The following is a 22825-nucleotide window of genomic DNA, read 5'->3' as shown; positions in this document are numbered from 1 at the left end:
AAACCAAACAAAAAAACAAAAAAAAAAAAAAACAAACCAACATCCTGAAATATTGCGAAAAACAATTCAGGTATGGTTAAATTCGTACTAAAATTTAATTAGATTGAGCACATTACATTTTAAGTTTGTTGACCTTTAGATTTTTTTGCTACACTTTTCACTAATTTTGAGCTGTTGTCTGATGTGAACATTTTTGTCGAGTCGTTACTATGACTCAGTTGTAACAAATTTTTCTACAACATGCTCTGCATTAATAGAAACAGAATAATGAATCAATTTAATTACAAATGATATAATTTGATATTGGGCAATTTCAGTCTGATATTGGCATTTGCAGCTAGAAGCACCATTGGTGGTGCAGATTCTTCACTGTTTTACAATTGCCCATTTTGCTCAAATTACATTTTATAATTTCTTTTTAAAACTGATTCAAGAACTGGTCGTGTAAATTACTGTAAATCTTTGTACAACGCAAATTATTTATTGTTATAGACTTTTTAGTACATTGGGAACAAACTTACAACGAGATCAACACCGTGGATAGGATGACCGCCCTAAACGGTAAACCTATAACATGTTTGGGCAATCCACGTGTCAATCAACCGTTCGTGGCAGCAGATTGGTTCTCTGTTTCGTATTATCGCTCAATCTTCCAGTGATATGGCTTGTAGGGCTAGCCACTGTCTTCATCCGCCATTTGACATAGGTCCTCTCGAGTGGACGTTAAAAACGTTTGGTTTTTCTTCTGCAAGCTCAAAATGGTGGCATTTTGTTATCGTCAAGTAAAACACAACAACTATTTTCAGAATGGTGTAGCTAGCTCGGTCTGATTGTTCTTTTACAGATGAAATTGGACACCGCCGATGCTTCTGCGTCTGTGTCCTCTGAAGCTGTGCCGCGGATTGATACTCTAGTGTTGCCGACAATGTGGAGGTTGTTAAAATGTCTACTTTGGAAATGAAATGGTTATATTTTCTCTAACAGTTAAGGAGACCGGAGTGACACAAGGCTTATGGTTGTTGTCGGAGTCGTGATATCAATTTGGAGACGAAAACGATAAGGAGACGAGGCGGCGGAGGAGTAGGTTCATTTCGCCTTTCCTCATCCACACCAAGCCCACGGTCCGGAGGACCACGGGGGAAGGATCCGATCCCTAACTTTGTTTTTCCTCTCTCCACTCGAGTCGTCGTTTTTCTCTCCATTTGATGCCACACTATCAGAAACAGGTAAATACGCTGTCGAGTATGTATTTATAACATGCGTATGCACTGAAAACACATGTTGTGCGACACGTTGCTGTCGGAGCAGTTGTCAAGTTTGAAGCGCATCGTTGAAGTTGCGCTGTGAGTGGCAGAGCCGGGAAAAGCGGGGTGCTGGATGTTCGCTATCTCGGCCTGAACGAGTGTGTACTGCTGTAATTACTCAGTATTCGCAGCGCGTATGTGGCGATATATACTTTTTTTTGTTCACTTGAATCGTCGGCTAATTTAGCAAATTAGCAAATTATCAGACAGAGTGAGCTTCCCTCACATTTAGCCCGTCTAAATGAATTACTAGTAGCTTTTATGTAAACCGTCATGACACGCTAACGCAGACATTGTTTATTTTTCTGTATATCAGTCGTGGATGTTGCTAAATTGTCGAGCTGAACACCTGTTACAATCTTTTATCGAATTCTTAAAGCAGTTTGGGCAACTCATTTAAATCTATTTCAGTATAATGAACATGTTCTTATACGTGTGATTTAAATGTGTGTGTAAGGGAGCGATAATAAACAAACGACCATAAGTAACAAAAAACGTCGAAACCTCTTTTGCGTGTATTTTGCTGCTTTGCTGTTCAACACTTTGGCCATGTTTACTAGGACATGTTGACGCGACTTGTGATTTTTGCGGTATTTTTTACTTTTCTTCTCTCAGTCTTTTGTGTTTTTCTTCTACTCGTCACAAAAGCAGGCAACAGGTTTAAATGCTCGTTTTGACCGTGTTACATTAATTTCACGTACCTTAAAATATGCGAATTCACATTGTTTAAGTATGGAGAATTTTCTTTTTTTTAAATTTGAGATGTTTCGTGTGGTATTTAAGCTTAATAACTTTTCTGCTGATGAGCAGGCCGGGGGTGGGGTGCTCCAGACAAGCTCCTTCCACTGCTGAGGAGGGGCTAAACACACATCCCCCATTTTGACCTCGGAGCACTGACAGAAATCAGTCTGCTGGATCGTGCAGTGTCAAAATATTTGGACTCATTTTTTGAGTAATAGCGATTCTCTTGAACTGTGTTATTATTTGTGACTCTACACGTTGCTTGCCGTGTAGTCAGGATGTAGTCGTTCTCTTTGTTGGACACAAATCATGTCCTGTTTTATGAGTCATCAGTCTAGACCAGTGTTTGCCATAGTTGTTCCCAGAGGGATGCAATTTTTTTAACAATGACAACGTGATATAAGTTTCAATATATTTACTATATTTGGGAAACAAATTAAGCTATCTGGTTGATTAATACGGTTGCTCAAGGCCCAAGAAACGTATTGCCCTGCTGTTTTCATAGACATCTATGAAAGATTCAGTCTATTACCTCTACCTACATTATGTAAATGTGGAGTAAAAGTAAATGATAAAGTTTCAAGTCCCTTAAATGATGGGTTATCACTGGACAGTTAATCTGTCAGTGTCACTCAGTGTTGGCTGGTGTGTGCACAATATTCTGCCATGCTTTATCTTCAGTTGTACTCAAAACAGGATCATAGTTAACAAAGTGTTTGCCGTTTTAGGACGGAGTCAATAATTACCAAGACCTATTTCAATGTCTTATTTTAAAATGGTCATTATAAAAAGACATGAGAACATATTTGTGTAGGATACAAAGTATTTTTAAAATAAATAATGCAGGAATATGGGTAATACCCAAAATGTCCTGCAAACCATAATCAAGTTGTGGAATGACCTCGGGTGGAAAATTGTTAGATACTGTTTTTCGTTATTTCATTTTTATTTATGTATTTCAATTAGCAATGGGACACCAGACCCTAACAGTTCAAGGTATGCAAGCAATAATTAAAAATTATGCCGTCTTTTGGCAAAACACAGCAGTGACTGATTTGTTGATTTTTATCCCTTTATTGTGTTACAGTAACATTTTGTTGTTTAAAGTTTACATTTATATAAAGCAAACTTTGAAACAATTGCTTTCAAAGTTTGCTTTAGTAACTGCTTTAGCAAACAGGTTTTTAATCCAAGAATGTTAAAGTTGAACAGATATTGGAATTCCAAAAGAAGTGTGAGAGCTGTAGTAATAATAGGTGTTTCATAATGACTAATAAGGGCACAGTGTGCTAAAGTCTAACATGTATGCTAAGCTATTCTGTGTCCCCATTGAGTAAGAGTTACTCACCAATTTGCTAATACTACAGAGGTAAAGACCACAAATGTTTAAATTAGGCCTGCCAAAGTGAACAAGTTAAACACGTTAATTAATCATATCAAAATTGTAAAGCACGGGCAGAATGACGCACACTACCAATGATTCCACCGTCTATTTCCTTATCTTTGCTTTGAGACCTAGTCAATACACGTGTTATTATTTGCATATACTGCAGCAGCTTAAAATATAATTTCATCCAGTGGAGGTTTCATCTCTGGTCAGACGTGTCAGACCAGCCTCACTGAGCACAGGATAGTAAATAAATCTACGACCTACAAGCTGATTGACACAGTTGTCAACTGGATTGTGAGGGACTGTAAACCGATTAATATTGTTGAGGACAACGGCTTCACTGACGTTTTAAACTTTTGACACCTTCTTAAAACCATTGTTACGATGCACAGTTATAACTGTAACCACCAATGCTATGAAAGAAGTGTAACGTAATAAAATAATAATAAAATACTTGATTACAGCACAAACAATATCTTCAAAGATGTATTCTGAATGTCTTCAAAACTTCAGAACACAAATACAAATGCATAACCAATTTCCTTCCCATTTGGCTTTTATTTAAGCACAAAATACATTGTCTGTTTTCACCAACTCTTTTAGACTGGTTATAATTTCTTATACAGATGTTTGCCACACTTGAGCTGCTTTGGTACAGACCAAGTCAATCTGCAATGCTGTTTTGCTTTATTCTCTTGCAAGCCATTGTAAAGGCCCTCAGAGCAGTTTGGTATATGAGGCAGAGGAAACAGCTGGAGAGAGCGGTGATTACCTAAGAACTAGCTGTGTTTTTGTGGTCAGTCTACGGTCAACCGTGTTAGATTTGATATACCAGGGAAAATTCTCATTATTTTGTCTATACCGCTGTCGTCTCTGAGAGTAAGTCTACTTTTTAAAATGGATCCTCTATTATAGTTATGTGTGTTTATTTTCATGTAATTGCTGCATAACTCTCTAATTCAAGATGGCTGTTGTTTATATGCTTTGTGGTGTGGTGCTGTTTATGATCCATAATGCAGTATATTTTGAAAAACTGTTTCCACTGTTGTACAGCAACCTATGTACCTTACTGTCATCAACTGAGAGTATCTAACAATGTAAGTATGTTGTCTTGGAATGTATTACGTGGCGTTTAAGAATTGTCAAAAACAGTCAGGTTTTTTATTTTTGATATAATCAATATCCTACCACCTAAACTCATACGGTGGTTTTTACAACAATTATTCACGATTCCTATTCATTTCATCCATTTCACTCCATGTTCAAAGTTGCACCACAACGCACATCTCAGTGCTCCTCTAAGACCGCTCCCCGCTTTGGTAAAGCCAGCCCTCGCTCAGCCTTAAAGCCTGTTGTTATACTCCTCATCATCAACTGCCGTTATACATTTTCCAAATGGAAACATTTACTTATTTTCCTTACCTCTGCTTGTAGTTGCCTGTTGAGATTGAAAGGGCCAAGTGAATAGCAGCAAAGAATGGCTGCAGTGGAAACAGACAAGGAGCTCAGCGACTTGCTGGATTTTACTGCGGTAAGATCTTCACAGTAGATTGCTTGAATATTTTTTTCAAGTGTGTCCCGTAGAGTTCATTCGCCACAGTCACAGAGTGAGATACTAGTGTAACTTGCATAATACGTCCATAGTTAGTTAACTGGAAAAAATGAAGGAATCACAAAGCATACACATTACATGACCAGTATGTCGGACAGTCTCCCTCATTCTCAGAGTTACTTGGTTTACGCTGGTTGATTAAATAAGGTACTGAGTAATTTAGCTTGAAATACCACGGAAACAACCTTTGCAAAAGAGGTTACATATCAGCAAACTTGAACATAGAGCCACACTTGTTTGTTAACAATTTGATTTCTCTCATTTCAGATGTTTGAACTTCCAGTTTCAAATGGCAAGAACCGGCCAACAACTCTTGCCAGCAGTCAGTTTGGAGGATCAGGTGGGATTACACATTTTCTAAAAGTATCTTTTTTTCTTGCCAACACTGTTTTAAGAGATAAAAGACTACCTATAGTTTACTTTTATCAAAAATATTTAAAATAGCTCTGTGGGCAGTGTTGGTTCTGGCTTCTTTGAGAACCTTCCTAAGGAAGCCACTAAGGAAGTTCTGTATAAATCGTGGGTTTTCAAGATTAGAGACCAGTACTGTTGGTTATTTATTTATAACCCCAACCTTTTCTCTTGAAGAGTTATGAGTAGTCAAAAAACAACTGCATTTGAGAGAAAGAAATACCATTCCTCATTTTCATTTAGTGCGAGCAATGTAGTAAGACAGTTAAAAAAAACAATATACAAAGAACATCTGTCTGCTTGTTCCTTTTGTGTGTTTTAGATCAGGGTTGATTGAAAGAACATTTGGGCTGATTAACCTGCTAATTTAATGCTATGGAGATCCAGCATTAACTCCACTACAGTTCCTTACTCTCGCATTGCAGGTGTCCATCTCTCACCTTCTCAGCTGTTGCCATTCAATCTTTTAAGGACAAAGGCAGCAGGGTGGGGGTGATGGGAACCGCTCAATGAATCTGTTCTCTGTGAAAGTATATTCCTGTGTCCTGTAATCTTCCACACTAATCCTCCTTTCTTATAATTAATATTCTCTTTGTGCTTGTCTTCTCTCCTCAACAACTCCACTCTCCCAGCCTGTACAGTCACTGCTGAAGCATGTACAGTGGCTACAAAAACTAGTCTAGAAGTTAACTTCTATTAACATTTTTATACTCATTGCATTAAAAGTGTTGCAGCGCTTTTGAAAAATGTGAAAAATAATTTATGAAACAAAAGGAAATGAGGCGAATTTGTTTTTTGTCTTTCCGGGCCACCTGTGCTGAGGTTGATATTGACTAAAAAGACACAGTTGTTATCAGTCCTTCACCGCATTGTTCCTTTGCCTTAATAGTATTTTCCGCTCAAAATATTTCCTTTGAGAATCAACCACCCACATTTGTTTCTGTGCATTTGGCCATTTTGTTAATGAGTTACTGTTGTTTTACTGTTAGTTTACTACCGTCTCCAATAAGATTACTTTTAAATTTACTACGCCTACACTGCACCTTTGTTATATCTTTGTCTTACGAGAAGTGAGTCATAGTCATAGTCAAATATGACTTCCAATTCCATCAGAGTATGGTGACTGGATGATTTGGACGTTTTGTTATTTTATGACAATACCATTTTTTGCAATAGGTTGTTCAATAAATGCTACTCCTGATTGCCCCTCAACTCAGAGTGTATTTTAAATTCCAGCCCATTGAGTGATCGAGTTTGACACCCTAGCCTTAGACTGCCCATGAGAAGTGAACAAAGCCAACCCTAGCTCTTAATAAACCCTTGAAAGATTTTAACTGAATCACCAGTTACAAGGTTGGTGCATGTAGTGACTTGCCCCTCAGATTAGGAACTTTATATTTTCCTGAGACGTTTATTGTCTAATCAAACTACCTGACAAACTACCTGACACCTTTGTTTTTTACAGAATATTATTCTAAATCAGTATGTCATGCATTCTCCATACAGCTGGAGATGCTGCAAATGGGAGAAGTATGATAAACAACTGCACTGTAAACCTGTTTTCAGGGTTTCTCTTGGTAAATTCAAAAGAAAATTAGCTTACGTATTAATAAATAAAGTTCTACGTATGAAATGTGAAATATAGTGCTATCGCCACTTGATATAAATATAGTCTTTTTATCACTTTCTTGAGGACGTAAGAAATTTGCATAAAGGCAACAACAACAACAACAAAAAACACAAAGAGGTAATTGAAAATGACACAGACAGGGCATTTCTAAATAAGCAGAAGTAAAAGTTAGAAAAGTTAGAGCAGCTCTAGTAGATACTCAGGTTAGCACATATACTGAAGGAACATCTTCACAGAGAAGGTCACCACAGTGTTTGGACCGTAGTCTAGGTTGTTAAAACCAGGTCAATAAAATGTACCTGTTTTTCTATTTGAGCGATTAATATAACAGTCTGGTTTAAAACTGTATTCCAGCTTTTTTTGCGGAGCAGCTGCCACATGTTTTCCTTTCAGAGTGACCTATATGCCATTTTTCCTCAGTACGGTTAGGGTCTGGTTTAGGTGGAGGTTCAGCACATGTGGCTACGGGGAACCTCCCTGCCTGTGCTTTTGGTGGTGATGCTATCGTCTCTCTGGTCTTCTGTGTCTGTTCAATGCCTTTCACCAGTCAGTTTAAGTGCTTTGGAATGCACTTTCATTTTATTGCTCACTGAAAACCAAGAATGTATTTTTAAACTTTGGCTAAGACTGAAATACAGACAGCCAATGAAATTTGCATGAAAATGTGACATCTTTTAACCAGATGTGCTGGTGATTCACAGAAGCCCAAGTGTTTAAGTTGGCAGTATATGGATAATACCTGACATAGGTCTGTTATAGTGTGAGCGCATGTGTGTGTGTGTACCTATATACAATACACTAACAAAGACCTTTGAATGGGATGTTTGTTTAAATAGGTTAGGGTATAATGCTGTGGTGAAAACATGTCAGTGGTGACTCACTGGGTAAAAGAGTCAGACCCCTGCTATTGAACATTGTTCAGAATTTTATTTACAGTCTTTCCTCTCCTGAGATTTGTTCTGACATCATGCTTTGTGTCTTGAGTGAATCACTTCACCAAAGGAAGGAAGAAGGTGTGCAGACACAACTCTGCACTCAGTTAAAGGTGCCCGGGGCAGTGTTCCTGTAAAAACCAAGACATGTCTGCAAGTTTGGTCGATGCATGTGCCAGGGGTTTTTGTCATGAAGAGAGTCTATGACTCAGAGCGGCTGTCTGTTTCCAGTATTTCTTCCTGTGTAATTATAGGCCATCCAAAGGGGTGTTGCTTGTTGGGAGGAGAAGAGCATTGGGGTTCACCATAGAACTTGTCTGATGTTACTCTGTTCTTTTCTTCGTGTCTTTCTTTACAGCCCTGTCTGGCTAATGCATTACTCACATTGTGTTTTGTTTTTTTCTTCTTCTAATATTATTTCAGTGTTTCTCACTGATAAAATTGTTCAAGTGCAGTGACACAGGATGTGTCATCTGTTACTCAAAATGCAACTTATTTACATACCTGTGCAGTCTCGCGCCTCAGTCTCATAAATTAAGCCCTGTCACCTTTTGCATAAATCAAGGTTGAGAATGTTTTATGTGGTTTACTTTTTCTGACGGTTTGTGGAACCTCGTCTGCCAACTCTCCTTTGTGTAATGTGAGGTGAGGTGGCAAAAACCAACGTAGTCAATGCATGTTCTGTTTATGAGTTGGCATCACGTAATTAATGACTGGAGATGGGAAGCGTTACTTGGACTCATTATCTGAATTACAAATATAAATTTCACCAGACAGAGGGCTAAAAAAAACGTGTTTTTAGTTCAAAATATACAACCCATAATAATGAGTTGTTTCTTTACCTAAGCTGTTACTACCACATCACCTGGCAGCAGAACAGTGTTCTTTAACTGCACACACCCTGCTATTTATGGAATGAAGTTAGCAATTTTTCTTTTGTGTTCCTTATTCTAGTGCATGTTCATGTTGTGCTAATTGATAACATTGTTGCTTGCTTATACAGGCTACCAAATGCTGCCATTTTGTTGCAATAACATTGGTCGAAATATTGAAAAAAAATCTAACCTCTAATTGCATATTTAAAAACTGACAAAATCCATTATGTATGTTGAGAGCAAAGCGTCAAATGTTTGTTCCTGGTGACTTTTAGCAGAAACAAAAGAATCCTGCACTTTCTTTGTCATTTTTTTGATTGACATGTAGAGTGACAGTCAGTCATCAAGAGAGGACAATACATCGTCTCCTTCATCTCTTATTCTGCTGGTGTTGTGTGTATAGATCACACAGTTGTCACAGCATTCTAGCAGCTCTCAGAGCTGTGGGCCCATCATTCTGTTCTACTGCCGATCCTGTCATGATTCTAGCCTGACTCTGCCTCCCTCCCCATCCCCCTTCTTTCTCTGCTTTTTAATTAGACAACAAAACAAAAAATATGAATATTCATAGAGCGGAGCTTCATTAATATGCACAATTATGTAAATTAGGATGCAATTTAAGCTTCAGCTTTTCCCCAGAGATGCCGTGCAGCACCATAAGAGGAGATTGAGGGAAAGGGGACGAGCAGAAATTTCTGCTTCACCAGTCTTTGAAATGGCTAATTTCAAACACATTCATCTGTCTTAAAAGTGTACTGTGCTGGCCAGGGATAATAGTGTGACAAGATTCGGACTTTTGCCTGTGTTAAGTCAAAAAGAGAAAGGTGCAGTGTAGATGTAATGGAAGAGAATGGATGGATGACTGACTGTTGCCATGGAAAATGTGAAGGAGTGGAGTGGGAGAATGAAGAATGTCGAAGAGGATTCTGGAAGCTACATACTGCGTGTTAATTATTCAAACTTCTTACAGCTCATATCTGTGCAATGTGACGGCGCTGTCACTGTGCTGTCTTCGGTAGCTGTGAAGCGCAGCTCCTTTTAGCTTCATCGGCTGATTGAATATCTGCAGCAAAGCAGGTCGTCTTTCTCCAGGGTCAAACTTTTAGAAGTTTAATTTAAGCTTCAAGTACTTCAAGAGATGTTCAATAACCCCGTCATTAAATCATTTATTTTCCTTGCAGGTATTGATGAGAGGAATGGGTCCAGTTCCTGGGGTCCAGGAGAACAGAACAGTCCATCCTTTCACCAGGGAAGGGTAAGGTTTATTTTTCCTACATTTGCCATTTAAATGTCTTTTCATCATTCTATAAAGCCCTACAACAAAGTAAACGACTTGTGTATTTTTCTAAGTGTAGCTTTAGCATAAAGGTCTTGTGTGTAGTGTGCACCTGTACAATATACTTTGCTGTTTTCATCAGGGTTATGTGGAAGAAGGCCTTTACAACAAACAAGAGGGTATGCACTCTGCCCCCATGTTTGGATCAGGGATTGTTGGTAAGAACATTTAAATCTGAATTAGCATGCTGAAAGACTGAGAGCACATCTTTGAGTAATTTTAAAGCCCAAAAACTGGAGACACACACTTCTTTGTCTTTATAAAAAACAAACGGTGTTGAAAGGATAACACCGATTGAAATACAAGCGTTTATTTAAATGAACTCTGTCACTGCACGTCAACAATGAGCTGTTTGTTTGAGATGGTAGCCTTTCACAGGTTAGACAGCGATTTACCACTTGAGGACAAACATTTTTTATGGTTAGGTGTCAAAGGAGGAAGGCAGCAGAGTAATTGGGGAGGATGTGGAGGAGGAGTTTGTTTGTGTGTTCCAGTTTGTGTGTTCAGTGTGGGAGGGGGCGTCGGGGTGTAAAGGGCACCCATGCACAAACAAAGCTGTCCCTCAGGACTGTGGCGGCCCGTTATCCCTCCTCTGTTTAACTGCCAGGGGAGGGGACAGAGGTTGAGCACAATCGCCCTATACCATTAATAATGGTGTAATTCCTCGTTGTTCAGCAGTCTACCACCATAAATATCACATAACATCGTGTATAAAATATATACACACAGCAGATGGGATGTAAAATGGAGAAAGAGGGCATTCCAGGAAATGTGTCATTAAAGTCCACTTTCGCTTTTTTTTGTTATCTTTACAGGGAAAGCTGAGAGAGGACCGTACTCGTCATTTGCACAGGTAACTTACAGAGAACACAGACGAATCATCCCCGTTAGCCACTCTCGCTGCTGTAGCCCGGTGCTTCATGCTTCTTAAAAGGAATACTTCATGACAAATTTGTTGATGTGGCTGTTGTGAATTTGACCATCATGCAGATCAGTATGATCAAACGTGCAGTTTTATGATGGGGGTGTCCTTATGCAGGACAACCTATCAGTTATAATTAATTAATATTAAGTACTAGTCTAGTAGTGCATGACCTTAAAATATCCATACCTTAATTTTCCTTGACTAGAACGTTTTCTTTATTGCCCATCTTATCCTCAAATCTCTGATATTCTCTCTTTCCTGGTAAACTCTGTCCATTTTCTTTGTAGCCTGGATTTCTGCCCAGTGAGATTCCTATACCCAGTCCTGATCCCCTCTCCCCATCTGGCATGAAGACCAACTCTCAATTTTATCCTTCATATGACGGGGCAAACCCTCGCAGGAGACCCGCACAAGATCCTATGGGTAATACAGTTGCTGTAATGGTTATAAATAGTTTTTCTTGTTAAGACCAACTTGAAGAGAGTTGCGTCTAACTGACCACTCTGGACGTTGAATGTTAACAAACAGGTTTATATATGTTTTTCCTTGGTAAATTAGGATACTAATACTAACTTACTAAACTTGTTGTTCTGGAAAGCATTTTGTCATCATTTAGGAGCACGTGTATAGGTCGACAACAGCACCAGACTGCGGTCAGCGTACACTCTTTAACTTTATTTTACATCAGAGTAACCAGCCTTCAACAGTGTACATCACTGACCTGTAACCCTTTTCTTGTAGCTGCTGTTAAACAGAATTGAGAGTAGGCGTCAGGCAGACTTTGGAAACTGATTTTAGGTCAAGTTTATTCACTGACTGGGCCAGCATGACTACATGTTTGACAAAATAAATCATGTTTATTTATTTAGCCTCCCTCTGCACATTTATGTAAACAAGAAATTGCCGTGTTAACAGCTGCTTACCAGAGGCAGGCTAATACAGACAGTTTGGAGCATAAGCTTATAGCAAACACGGTTGTCTGACATTTGTTCAGAAAGAAAAATGTAGACCAGAACCATTCTGAGAGTTGACCATCATTCATCATTCAGCCACTTACAGTGGCTCAGAATCATATTTTCAGAAATTCGACACATTCTTAATACGTGTCAAACACTTGCATTACAAGTAAGAGACAGATTTTTAAAACCACACAACAGGTGTTTTCTTATAAACCTATGAATTGATTCTCTTCACAAACCGCAACAAAATGTATGTTTAAACCAGAAAAGCATAAATGATCTGCCTCTGCTTCTGCTGTAGACTGTGGTTTTAACCACTCATGGCCTTTGAGCTCAAGTCATGCTATTTTTTTCAAATATATAAAACCTGCTGTAGATTAGGTAGTGAAATGACTGAACAACAACTATGGCAACTATCTAAAAACATATCATCCTTTTTTGTCTGTTTGCACTAAACTTTTGCACAAATAACAACCTAATTGTACTTGTGACATTACACCCGTCTCTCTCCACAGAATCACAGGCAAAAAAGATTAGGAAGGTGCCCCCTGGCTTGCCCTCCTCAGTAAGTAAATCCTCAAATACTGAACTTTATTCCAGGTCCTACAGTCTGGTCTTATATTATTTGTTGTTTTTGTTTCCTTTTTTACTTTCCGTCAGAAACTCTTCCTCATTTTTTAAAGCAGTCTCGTAGTCACAGGTTCTCTAAACATTACCAGCTGTGAATGTCTGTAGAAAGAAGAAAAAAAAGTGGGAATAGAGGAAAAGCCACTTGTTCACTTAGTCCCACATTTGCAGGACGTATTTATAGTGTGTTGTATTTGCAGGCTTTTTACTTTATGGTCACGTTTCCTCGCCTCGGCAAACTACACCTCACGAGGTCACTGGGGGGAATTCATACCGGGGTTTGATGGTTCTTACCCCGCCTCATTTCTCTCTTCATTCTTGCTCTCTGGGCACCCCAGGCCCCCCCTCTTAGTCCACCCCCGCCACAACCGCGAACAACGGCCCTCCCCTTTTCTGTCTCCCTCCCCCACTGCTCTATCCCAGCTGCCAGTGGAGTTGGCTGCCGTCCAGGGTTCGGCAGATGGTTCAGTAATTAGGAGTGCATCTCTCCGTTCCTTCAGCTCCTCGTCACTCTTTTTCCTTCCATTTAATCAAATTACAAAAGACAACTTCATGCCATTTGGAAATAAGTTTTTAGATTCAGTTTAATACTGAATTTGTGTTGACACTGAGAAAGAAATGCCTAATTTAGAACAATGGTGTCTTTAGAAACATTAAAGAACCCGGTCAATTCAACAAACACTTCTCACTGTGTTTCAAAAGAATGAATTATGTCACTGTAAAACTCAGCATGCCTTTATTCAGTAGGATGGTGCATAAAAGCCTCACTGAAAGTGGGGACAAATCCCTATAAAATCAATGACACTGCACATTCAGTAGTTAACGTCCAGGGGCTCCAGTCTGCAGAAATGCTGCTGCAGTCTGTTTATTGAATTAAGTAGTAAAACCAGATAGTAAAATGCAACAATTCTAAGAAGGATCATATAATTTTAATGGCTGTGTTCAGTCAGGTTTTTGATGCCTTTACCTTATATTTTAATTTAATAAGAACTATTTGCTAAGGATAATTAAACGTGGTTTCTCATCCAGCTAAACATTAGGAAGAGGTTTATAAAAACACACCTCATACAATGGGCATATTTGGTTTTACAGTCGGACACTCCATTTACTTTGTTGTGCAGTAACAGTACGTATTGTGTTTGACTGAACTTTTCTACATGTCATCTGCAGGTTTATGCATCAGCCTCTGGAGAGGACTTTAACAGGGACAATCCTGGCTACCCAGGCTCCAAGGCAGGAAACTACCCAGCACCATTCTATATGCAAGGTCAGTCAAAACAACATTTTTTCTTTTACCTCAGAATGGCCCCTTGTTTATTTTGCGATGCCGTGATACAGATACACACTTGATGTAGGACGGGAAATGTAATCAGTTTTGCGGTTGCTTATTAGTGCGTCATAGGAAAATGAGGTTATTGTTGTAATGGCACACGTTTAATACGCTGTTTTCATGGTCTTTTCTCGTTGTTATTCCTCATGTCGTTGCTCTTTGCTTCCTATTGGACACCTCCTAATAGAGGGCATGCACCATCCCTCTGATCCATGGGGCTCTGCCAGGCCCATGGTTCAGCCTGTCTATTCTCCAATGATGGGTAACTCCCCCCATTTGAACCAGCACGGCCCGTACTCTGCCATCAACCCTCAAGACAGACAGGTGAGTTCTGCATTCAAACTCCTGTGGGATCATTTTTAGTGTGCGTTTGTGGTGATAAATTGTTTTTGATATCTTTCCTAGAAACGGCAGCCACTGCCCCTGTCTCCTCAGAATTACCCCCTACACGGGAGTGAGGTGAATGGGTCCCATCCTGCTGGTTTCCACTCTGGCTCCAGCAGCTTTGGTGTCTCCAACCACACACCACCTATTAGTGGAAGTGACACCATAATGGGTAGGCTCTTCAAATGTGTGCTTGTTTCTCTTTGTAAAAGCTGCTCTCACTGTTTTCTTTACTTTCTTTTTTAAATTTTTTTTTATCAAACATAAGTTCTGATTTTAATGACTGCATTTTTTTTTTCACCAAGCCAATATAGGAGCAATACACAGGAGTTCAGGAGACGAGATCGGAGAGGCCCTGGCATCTGTATGTAATGCAAAGCGATTCATTTTTTAAATTTTAACAAGGTTTATCTTTGAGTGTTCTACTAATTTATATGTAAGCTGTAAGTAGTATTTATTGGCCTACAACCAACCAAAAAAAAACTTTTCTGCGTCCAGATCTATACTTCAGACCTGAGCGGTAATAACTACCCTCCATCCCCATCGACTCCCTCCAGTTCACCTCAGGCTGTAACGGGTGAGTGTGCAGCAACAGTTATTTGGTTTTTGTACTCATCATATCCTCACTGTGTGACTTTTAGAACAACGTATCATCTGACATCAGCTGTACTTTGTGACTTTTGTGTTAAGACGAATATACTCTATGCTACTATGCATGGCGTGAAGCAGATATTAAAAGTAGCAGTAGTAGTATTTTCCTCTTTTTCATCCACCACGTTTAACCTTCTCTTGATCTCTCAGACACACAGCACCCAAATATAGCTCATGAGAGAGGAAGGGAAATTAAAAGAAGTGGTGACACTTCTCTTTTTAGGTGCAGCACTTCATTGAGATGCTTCAAGACACACCTCACGCTTTAAATTTCTTTTGCTGCATAAAAGGGAAACAAAACAAAAGTTGAAAATGTGATGAATATAAGATGAAAACATCCTATACACACACATTTCTAGTTTGTGCCAAAGAGTTTTGTTTAATTTTTCTTGGATACACTAGAATCACATGCCAAAGATGTGAAATGAGTGATTTCAGTTGTTCAACGTTAATGTTTTCATACACGGTCATAATGTCATCGCATAATTGAAACTTGTGTAGAGAAACAATGGTTTACATTGTTTTAAGAAGCAAAAATAACCTCATATTATACAATTATTTCAAGTAAATTTATATAACAAAAAATGTAACATACTCTGTGTGTCTGTGTGGAAACAATAATATATGTAAACTTTTATCAAAGTGTTATTTTGTGGTCATCAGTTAGGTAATGCAGCTGAGCAGACAACATTCATGAGAAAACAAGTGTCTGAATGGACCTTTTTATTCTGCAGGCTCAGCATCTCAGTGGGCTCGCTCCGCTGGTCAGGCCACACCCTCCCCTAACTTTGATGGAATTCAATCCATGGTGAGTTGGCCTTCCTCCCTATGTTCTCTCCCACGTTAAAGATGAAAGAGAATGAACATAAACATAAATATCTTATCTTTAGGCAAGTAAAATGGAGGATCACCTGGACGAGGCCCTCAATGTCCTTCAGCGCCACGCCAGTGGGCAAGGTACTGGGTCAGGTTTGAATGAAATCCACAGTCGGCTTGTCTCTGGCTTGGCACTTCCTCCAGGTTTCACCAATGCAGCGCTTGGAGTCAGCAGTCGTCTCACTAATCTGGTAGGAAACACAAAAATCACAACTGCCTGTCTACTCTTTAAAGAACAATGAAAAGTGAGATCATTTGTATAAATAATAACACGTATAAAGCCATATTGATACATGTTATCCCACGTTTCATAGTTCTATATCATTTATACTCTAAATTTGAGTTTATACAGAAGTAATAATGTACCATGTTCTTTTTTCCTTTGAGGTATCCAATCACCACGAGGACTCTGTTGGTCTGCCCTCTAGTGGAGGAATTTTGCATAGACACCACAGTTCCACATCTGTGCAGCAAAGCCCTCAACACGAAGGCTTCACCGGTAAAACTATTTGCTGCCGTCTACCTCTGTGATTATTTTTAGTGTCCGTCCATGGAGAACAGGCCCAGTTTAGATTATTAGACTGCTGAACATCACGCACGTGTAACTTTATAACTTTGTAGTTCAGTTCCACTGTTTGTGGTCCCCGTGTGCAGGTCTGCCTGGCAGTCTGAGTCGCTCCACTGGTGCAGACATTAAACAGGAGAAGGATGAGGAGGAGGAAAACTGCTCAGTTACCGATAAGTCGGAGGATGAGAGGAAGGACTTGAAACCTCGTCTTCAAACAAGGTGTCCTAATTTTTTTGCTTAACATAAATAGTAGTATAGTACATATAGATGGCAGTGGATATGTATATTCAATACACACACTTACATGCACGATGATACGACTCCATTAGGTATCAGTCTGTCGTCCTTAATATGATACGGTGCTCTGTAAAATATAGCGGGGCTTTCAGAAAACAATGTTTCAACTTGGTCATCACGTTGTGGCATTGTATTGTACTGGGTCACATGATTGGTATGAACATTTTTGTAAGCCATTTTTTATTCGAGAGCGAGAATACTCACAGGAAGTTCAGACATACATGTGTAAACCTTACATGTATTACACCTCTGAAACAAACCCTTTATATAGTATTGTAAAACCATTAGAAATAGATTAAGTTTCATTAGTTTAATAGTCCATGTTTGGCAACGGTGTCTTTAATTTTAATTATATTAATTATATTTACCATTTTGTGACTTGTACATGAACAGCTGTGATAGTGTGTTGATAATATTGGCAGAATTAGTTGCCCACCAAATCTCAGTGATTTTAACATGAATTGAACCCAAACTGTTGCTTCCTTCCCTCCTCATCTGCCACTGGTAATTGGTTAGTCTGGACGATCAGGACGATGAAGATCTGCCAGTGGAGATTAAAGTTGAGAGGGAGAAAGAGCGAAGGATGGCAAACAACGCCCGTGAGCGGCTACGCGTGCGGGACATCAACGGGGCTTTCAAGGAGCTGGGCCGCATGTGTCAGCTCCATCTGAGCTATGAAAAACCACAGACCAAATTGGGCATACTGCAACAGGCCGTTAATGTTATACTCAACCTGGAGCAGCAAGTCAGAGGTCAGTGGGTGTCCAGGGAGGAAGTAACAGGAGGAAAAGCATCTTTGACAAATTAAAACACCCACACAGCTTCACTTTGTAACTCATGACATGTGGTGTGAATATGTTTGTTGCAAGTCTGAAGCCACTCCTGTTTTTTTTTTTTTACACTAAAAGAGCCTTACGCATTTGTAATAGACAAAAAAAAAAAGAGTCTTTAAAATATGTCTTTAAGGAAAATGTATCCTTATTTTTTTTATATTTATTTATTCATAAATCACATAAGGGTGTTACACCAATTACTTTAAACTCATATGAGAAAATTATGTTATGTCCAAATTGTTGGGTTGTTGCCTAAGTAATTGTACGCATTTCAGCCAAAAAAACTTCTATGAGATAAGTTAAGCAAATGGGAGGCTGGTGTAAGGCTCTATTCAGAAAGCCGTAGCCAAACGTAGCCTATGTTTCTAGCTCACCGTGCTTTCTTGAAATACAATTTTAGTTGTGCTACTAAAGCTCTTTTGTTATGCGTTTCCAGCTCAGTTGCTGCCGTTTGTCGTGTTTTCTGTTTAGCATAAGAAACGGGAGTTGCTTCAAACCTTTGCACACCACCCTTTTTTTCTAACATCGAATGTATACATAGTTAATATGGATGAATATAATTTAAGTAGACACAAATATATTCAGGAATTGTAATGTACAACATTAACACCTTTTGCGTATTACATAACAGTGAAGTATGCCCGTGTGTGTGTTTTAAAGACATTTTGATGCACGTGACACTGCCAGCGTCTTGCATGTCTCACAGTTGGCTTTGTTTTCCGCACCTTTGTTGAACTAACATCTGTACGTTCTGCAAAGCTTCTGCCTCTTTTTTTGCTTTTTTTTCTTTGCTCTGTGAATTCTATTCAAGTGTCTGAGTCATCGCATGTCAAGTCACATTTCACATTCAGCTCCGTCTTACGCTGCCTTTTACGTGTCGACCCTTTAACTTCATTTAAAGAGACCTTGACATTTGTTCGCCGCCTTTCCTGGGTTGTGTCACAATTCTTCCACAGATGGAAATAAAGATGCTCTTCTTCTCACATCAGATAAATACATCTCCTGCTTTGGATGTATTTAACACGATGACTCCAGTCTCTCCCCTCAGCCTTATCTCTGTGTGCTGTACTTGGCAGAAGGTGCTGCTTCCTTTCACTCCCTTTCTCTACTTTTTCATAACTTCTCTTATTTTGCTGAGCAGCTGCCATTTGCACTCAACTCCCTTCCTGGACCCCAGTGACCGAAAGAAAACAAATCTGTGGTTGGATTGACCCTAGGAGAAGTTCACGAGACGTAGTTTGGCTGAAACGCTTGCAGTGCAGTGAGTTAGTTATTGCTGAAGTTACCTTGTTGGGATTGGTTTAAAAAAAAAGTAGATGAAAGACAAACTAGAAGAAGTCCACTGACATAATCTTCATCGTAGTCACTCTAAGTCAGGAATCAGAAATGAAATGTCAACCAGAAAAGACACACTGATTTAACAATAAAACAGTGGGTTTTGGGCCAGAGTTACATCTGGCTCAGTTTACAAGAAAGTAAAGGGTTGTGCTTCCGGTTTTGCTAACCAGCCACTCAAACCCTCCCTCCTCCACCTCCTCCATTCTCCAACTAGTTGCAGCATTGTCTCAGTGACTGATGAGAACCTGACTGCAGAAGAAAAGGAGCAGAGAGAGCGAGAGCGCCGCCTAGCCAACAACGCTAGGGAGAGGATTCGTGTCCGCGATATTAACGAAGCCTTCAGAGAGCTGGGCAGGATGTGTCAGGTCCACCTGCAAAGTGACAAAGCCCAGACAAAGCTTGTCATCCTGCAGCAGGCAGTGCAGGTCATCCTGGGCCTGGAGCAGCAGGTGCGAGGTAGGTCAGCCAAAACAGGCGGGTCTGGTCCAACCACACAACCAGCTGGACATAAGAAATTAAAGCTTGACGCATAGGAAAGAATTCTCTGTTCTTTCTTACTCAGCGAGTGACATCTGCCTTGTGTTTCTCTTTGCTTTATGGCTTTTATTGCATTGAGAAATAGAACCAGAAATAGAAGAGAAAGGGAGTCTGATAGGAGAAGCAAATCCCTGCTATTCTGCCACAATTCTTCTTCCTCTTTCCCCCTGCTTTTACTTTCCGTCTATGCACTTCTGACCCTTTGTCTGCTGAAACTAAAGGGCTTTTCTTCAGGAAAATTACCACGCAGGTATTTTTACTCACTGTGCATTTCATATCTTTTGAAGAGCGTAATTTGAATCCAAAGTCTGCATGCCTCAAGAGGAGAGAGGAGGAGAAGGTGTCGGGTGTGGACCCCCAGATGCAGCTTGGAGGAGGTCACCCAGGTTTAGGCGGAGATGGACACAACCCCGTGAGCCATATGTGATTCTCTGGTCAGTATTTACAATCTCTCTGATGCAGAATGACCGTAGATGATTTTTTTTTTTTGTCTGTAAATGTTCAGAAAAAAAGGTTCTGAATTTGAAGTTTAGTAACTATACATTATGTATATATACACTAATATGTGTAAGTGTGTGTGTGTGTATATATATATTTATTTATTTATTTATTTATTGTCTTAAGGTTTGAATCGATTAAATGTTTATTGACGTTCATTGTTTTCTTTGTCTTCCAGGTCCTTTCGATTGTACAGCCCCTAGAACATGTGGCCTTAATTTATCCTCTTGCATCTCAGTGTGTGCTTATCATCATCACACACCTACGCAAACACAAACACACACATGGTCACAGATAAAGCAGGTTGGCCACATTCCAGACAGAGAAGAGTAGAACCATACTTTCACATAAGAGAAAGAAAAAAACATGCGTACTCATCATACTACAGTACTGTGAACCAAGGACACAGGACACTGATACCAGTCAAAACAGACTATTTTGTCTGTGTTGTTTCCAGAGACAGTTTTAAAGGAAAATTAATCTCTTTACATGTTGGGAGCAAAACTCTTTTGGATCAAGTGAATAATATATGGATCAAGTGCTCGAGTGAGCGATTAAGGTTTAAATAATAGAATAATCATTGGCATTCCCTTCTGAAAAGGTCTTACGTTCTGCAGAAACAAGGACAGAGTTTATGTTTAGCCTGAACAAATACCCCTGTAATGAAGTGTATCATTATATAGAAAAGTCACCACTTCTATTCTTAGGTAAATTGAAGCCACCGACTGAGTCAGTAACGGAGCTGACTTCTCTTTTTCATCTGCGCTGGTAATCGAAGCTGTTTTCTAGCAGTTTTTCTTTCTTTCTTTGGCTTAAAAGATGCCACAGCCATTCACCCACACATGTGGTGGAATTATTTTTAAATTGTGGGTCCTGGTTCTTATGTCTGTTACCGTCACTGCCGTGCAAGTGGAAAGGAAAGACCCACGGCCCTCTGTTAAATGTAGGTAAAGAGACTCATAACATAAAAAAAGATCCCGGTGATGTGGACCTGGACGTAGGTGGACGTCGCAGCCTCCGCTCTGTGAGGCGATCTAGGAGGAATTTTTTTTTTTAAAGCACACGTGTCATCCTCACATCCTAAAGCGTCATCGGTCACTCTGATGAATCTAAGCCGTGCCCGACTTCACGCGGCAAAGTGAGAACACACTGTTACCGAACGCTGAACTTTGCTCTTCTTCTCCGAGGACAGAAGATCCGATCATTGATGGAGTTCACTGTTACCTTCGTCATTGACTTATTGCTTCTGTTAGTTGCTCTTCGTCGATCCTCTAAGGTTTCACGTTGTTTATTCCCCTATTTTGAACAATTGCAAACTTTGTTGGGTCTTCCTTTTGTAGAATTGATTCAACATTATTTTTTTTATTTTGTAAGATAGATGAGTTTTGTTTGATCGTATGGATTGCTTTTTTTCTTTTTTGTTTACATTGGTAAAATGTAAGATTATTCTCAGTTTAGATTCCAGGAACAAAGTGAGGTGTTTTTGTTTGTTTGTTTGTTTTTTTGTTTGTGCCAGGTGCTTAGAAATGTTAGAAATGACAAAAATGATCTGGCTGTAAGATCACATGTTGTGATTTGATCTTTTTTCTTAATGTCTGGACCCAAACAATTTAAGGCCAGTTGTAACTGAATGGATCAGGTGTTTTTGGAACGTTTTTTATTTGAATAAAATGCAGCAGTTTATCTTGGGTATACCTCCCTGTCTTCTCCCCAATCTCAGCTTGTTGACAGGCAGGCTGCTCAGTTTGAAGATGAGGCAGAGGAAACAGGTCTACAACATTACAATCTGCAACGTAATTCACAGTTTCTTTATTAGATGAAGCATATGAATCAAAAAGGGTGGCCTTAGTCATTTTCCCGGTTTGGGGAAATTTTGATAATGGTTACTTATCAGTGCCTGAATTCTTCTTTGCTACATGGTGAATGATGTTGCATATAAGGATTTACATGTTGTACTTTTTTTTTATAATACAGGTGTATAAAACACATGTACTTCAATAAGGAGTGTCTAAGAACATCTAGTTAGCGAGTTCCAGTTTCATATGTGACTGGTCCATAACATGACAATGAACTTAAAACTTTTTAATCCTTATGTATGGATTTTGTTGAATATAATTTTGTCCCTGACTGGAAGTTGCATTAAGTATATATGTACAGCTCTACGATGTGTTATTATCAGCTCTGTAATTCTCAGCTGATTTGTGACAGTATTTGGTTAACCTACACTCTTCATTTCTTTGAAAGTCTTGGCCCACGGGTTAGCCCAAAACTTCTTCTCTGTCCGATCGTCACCTTGTTCATTGGGGAACTTTGGTGTTCGGTGTGATATGAAAATGTCAGTACTGAGGATGTGTGAATTTGAAACATGAAAGATGTTTGTCTGCAGTATCCCAGTTTTGAAAGATGCACCTGATATTTCTTAACCAACACTTTTTCCTCCAACAGATGCCCTGCAACATTTATGTCTTCACTCATGTTTGGGGACAATGTCTTATGTAGGATATGTCCTCAAAGTGCCTCCAGTTTCCTATTTTTTTATATATAGTAGATTCAGAGGACTGTTGTGTCTATAACAGTAATGTAGCAATAAATGTGCCATTTCTAATAATAATGACTGTTTTTTTTATTTTACCTGTCATAACACCATATATATTTCACTTAAATAAATATTAATGAAAACAAAGTTAATGGGAATACTTAAGCAACTTTGATCGAATTCAATATACGATTAATATCGTCTTAAAAACTTTAAGGTCGATTATTTCCCCTTA

The 22825-nt window shown here is 39.2% G+C and overlaps 1 protein-coding gene across 4 annotated transcripts; it reads left to right on the top strand.

Annotated features, from left to right (window-relative positions):
• Positions 1-680: 680 nt before the first annotated feature.
• Positions 681-22665, top strand: tcf3a (transcription factor 3a). Of its 4 annotated transcripts, none has more exons than XM_008333801.3 (20): positions 681-1226; positions 4870-4966; positions 5315-5387; positions 10077-10150; positions 10314-10389; positions 11047-11084; positions 11444-11579; positions 12631-12680; positions 13913-14009; positions 14260-14396; positions 14478-14628; positions 14762-14820; positions 14955-15033; positions 15842-15915; positions 15998-16174; positions 16371-16482; positions 16638-16770; positions 19234-19475; positions 19844-19990; positions 20233-22665. In XM_008333801.3, exons 2-19 carry the CDS (start codon positions 4913-4915, stop codon positions 19981-19983), a joined length of 1902 nt encoding a protein of 633 aa, XP_008332023.1. In that variant the 5' UTR covers positions 681-1226; positions 4870-4912; the 3' UTR covers positions 19984-19990; positions 20233-22665. The 4 variants fall into 4 exon arrangements, with proteins under 4 accessions (XP_008332023.1, XP_008332025.1, XP_024922061.1 ...); XM_008333802.3 differs by lacking the exon at positions 19234-19475 and adding an exon at positions 17365-17600 and having other exon boundaries at positions 684-1226; XM_008333803.3 differs by lacking the exon at positions 4870-4966.
• Positions 22666-22825: the final 160 nt, after the last annotated feature.

This window comes from Cynoglossus semilaevis, chromosome 20 (genome assembly GCF_000523025.1).
Source record: "Cynoglossus semilaevis isolate Cse_v1.0 chromosome 20, Cse_v1.0, whole genome shotgun sequence".
Lineage (NCBI taxonomy): Eukaryota > Metazoa > Chordata > Actinopteri > Pleuronectiformes > Cynoglossidae > Cynoglossus > Cynoglossus semilaevis.
This window is presented reverse-complemented; position numbering and strand designations above follow the sequence as displayed.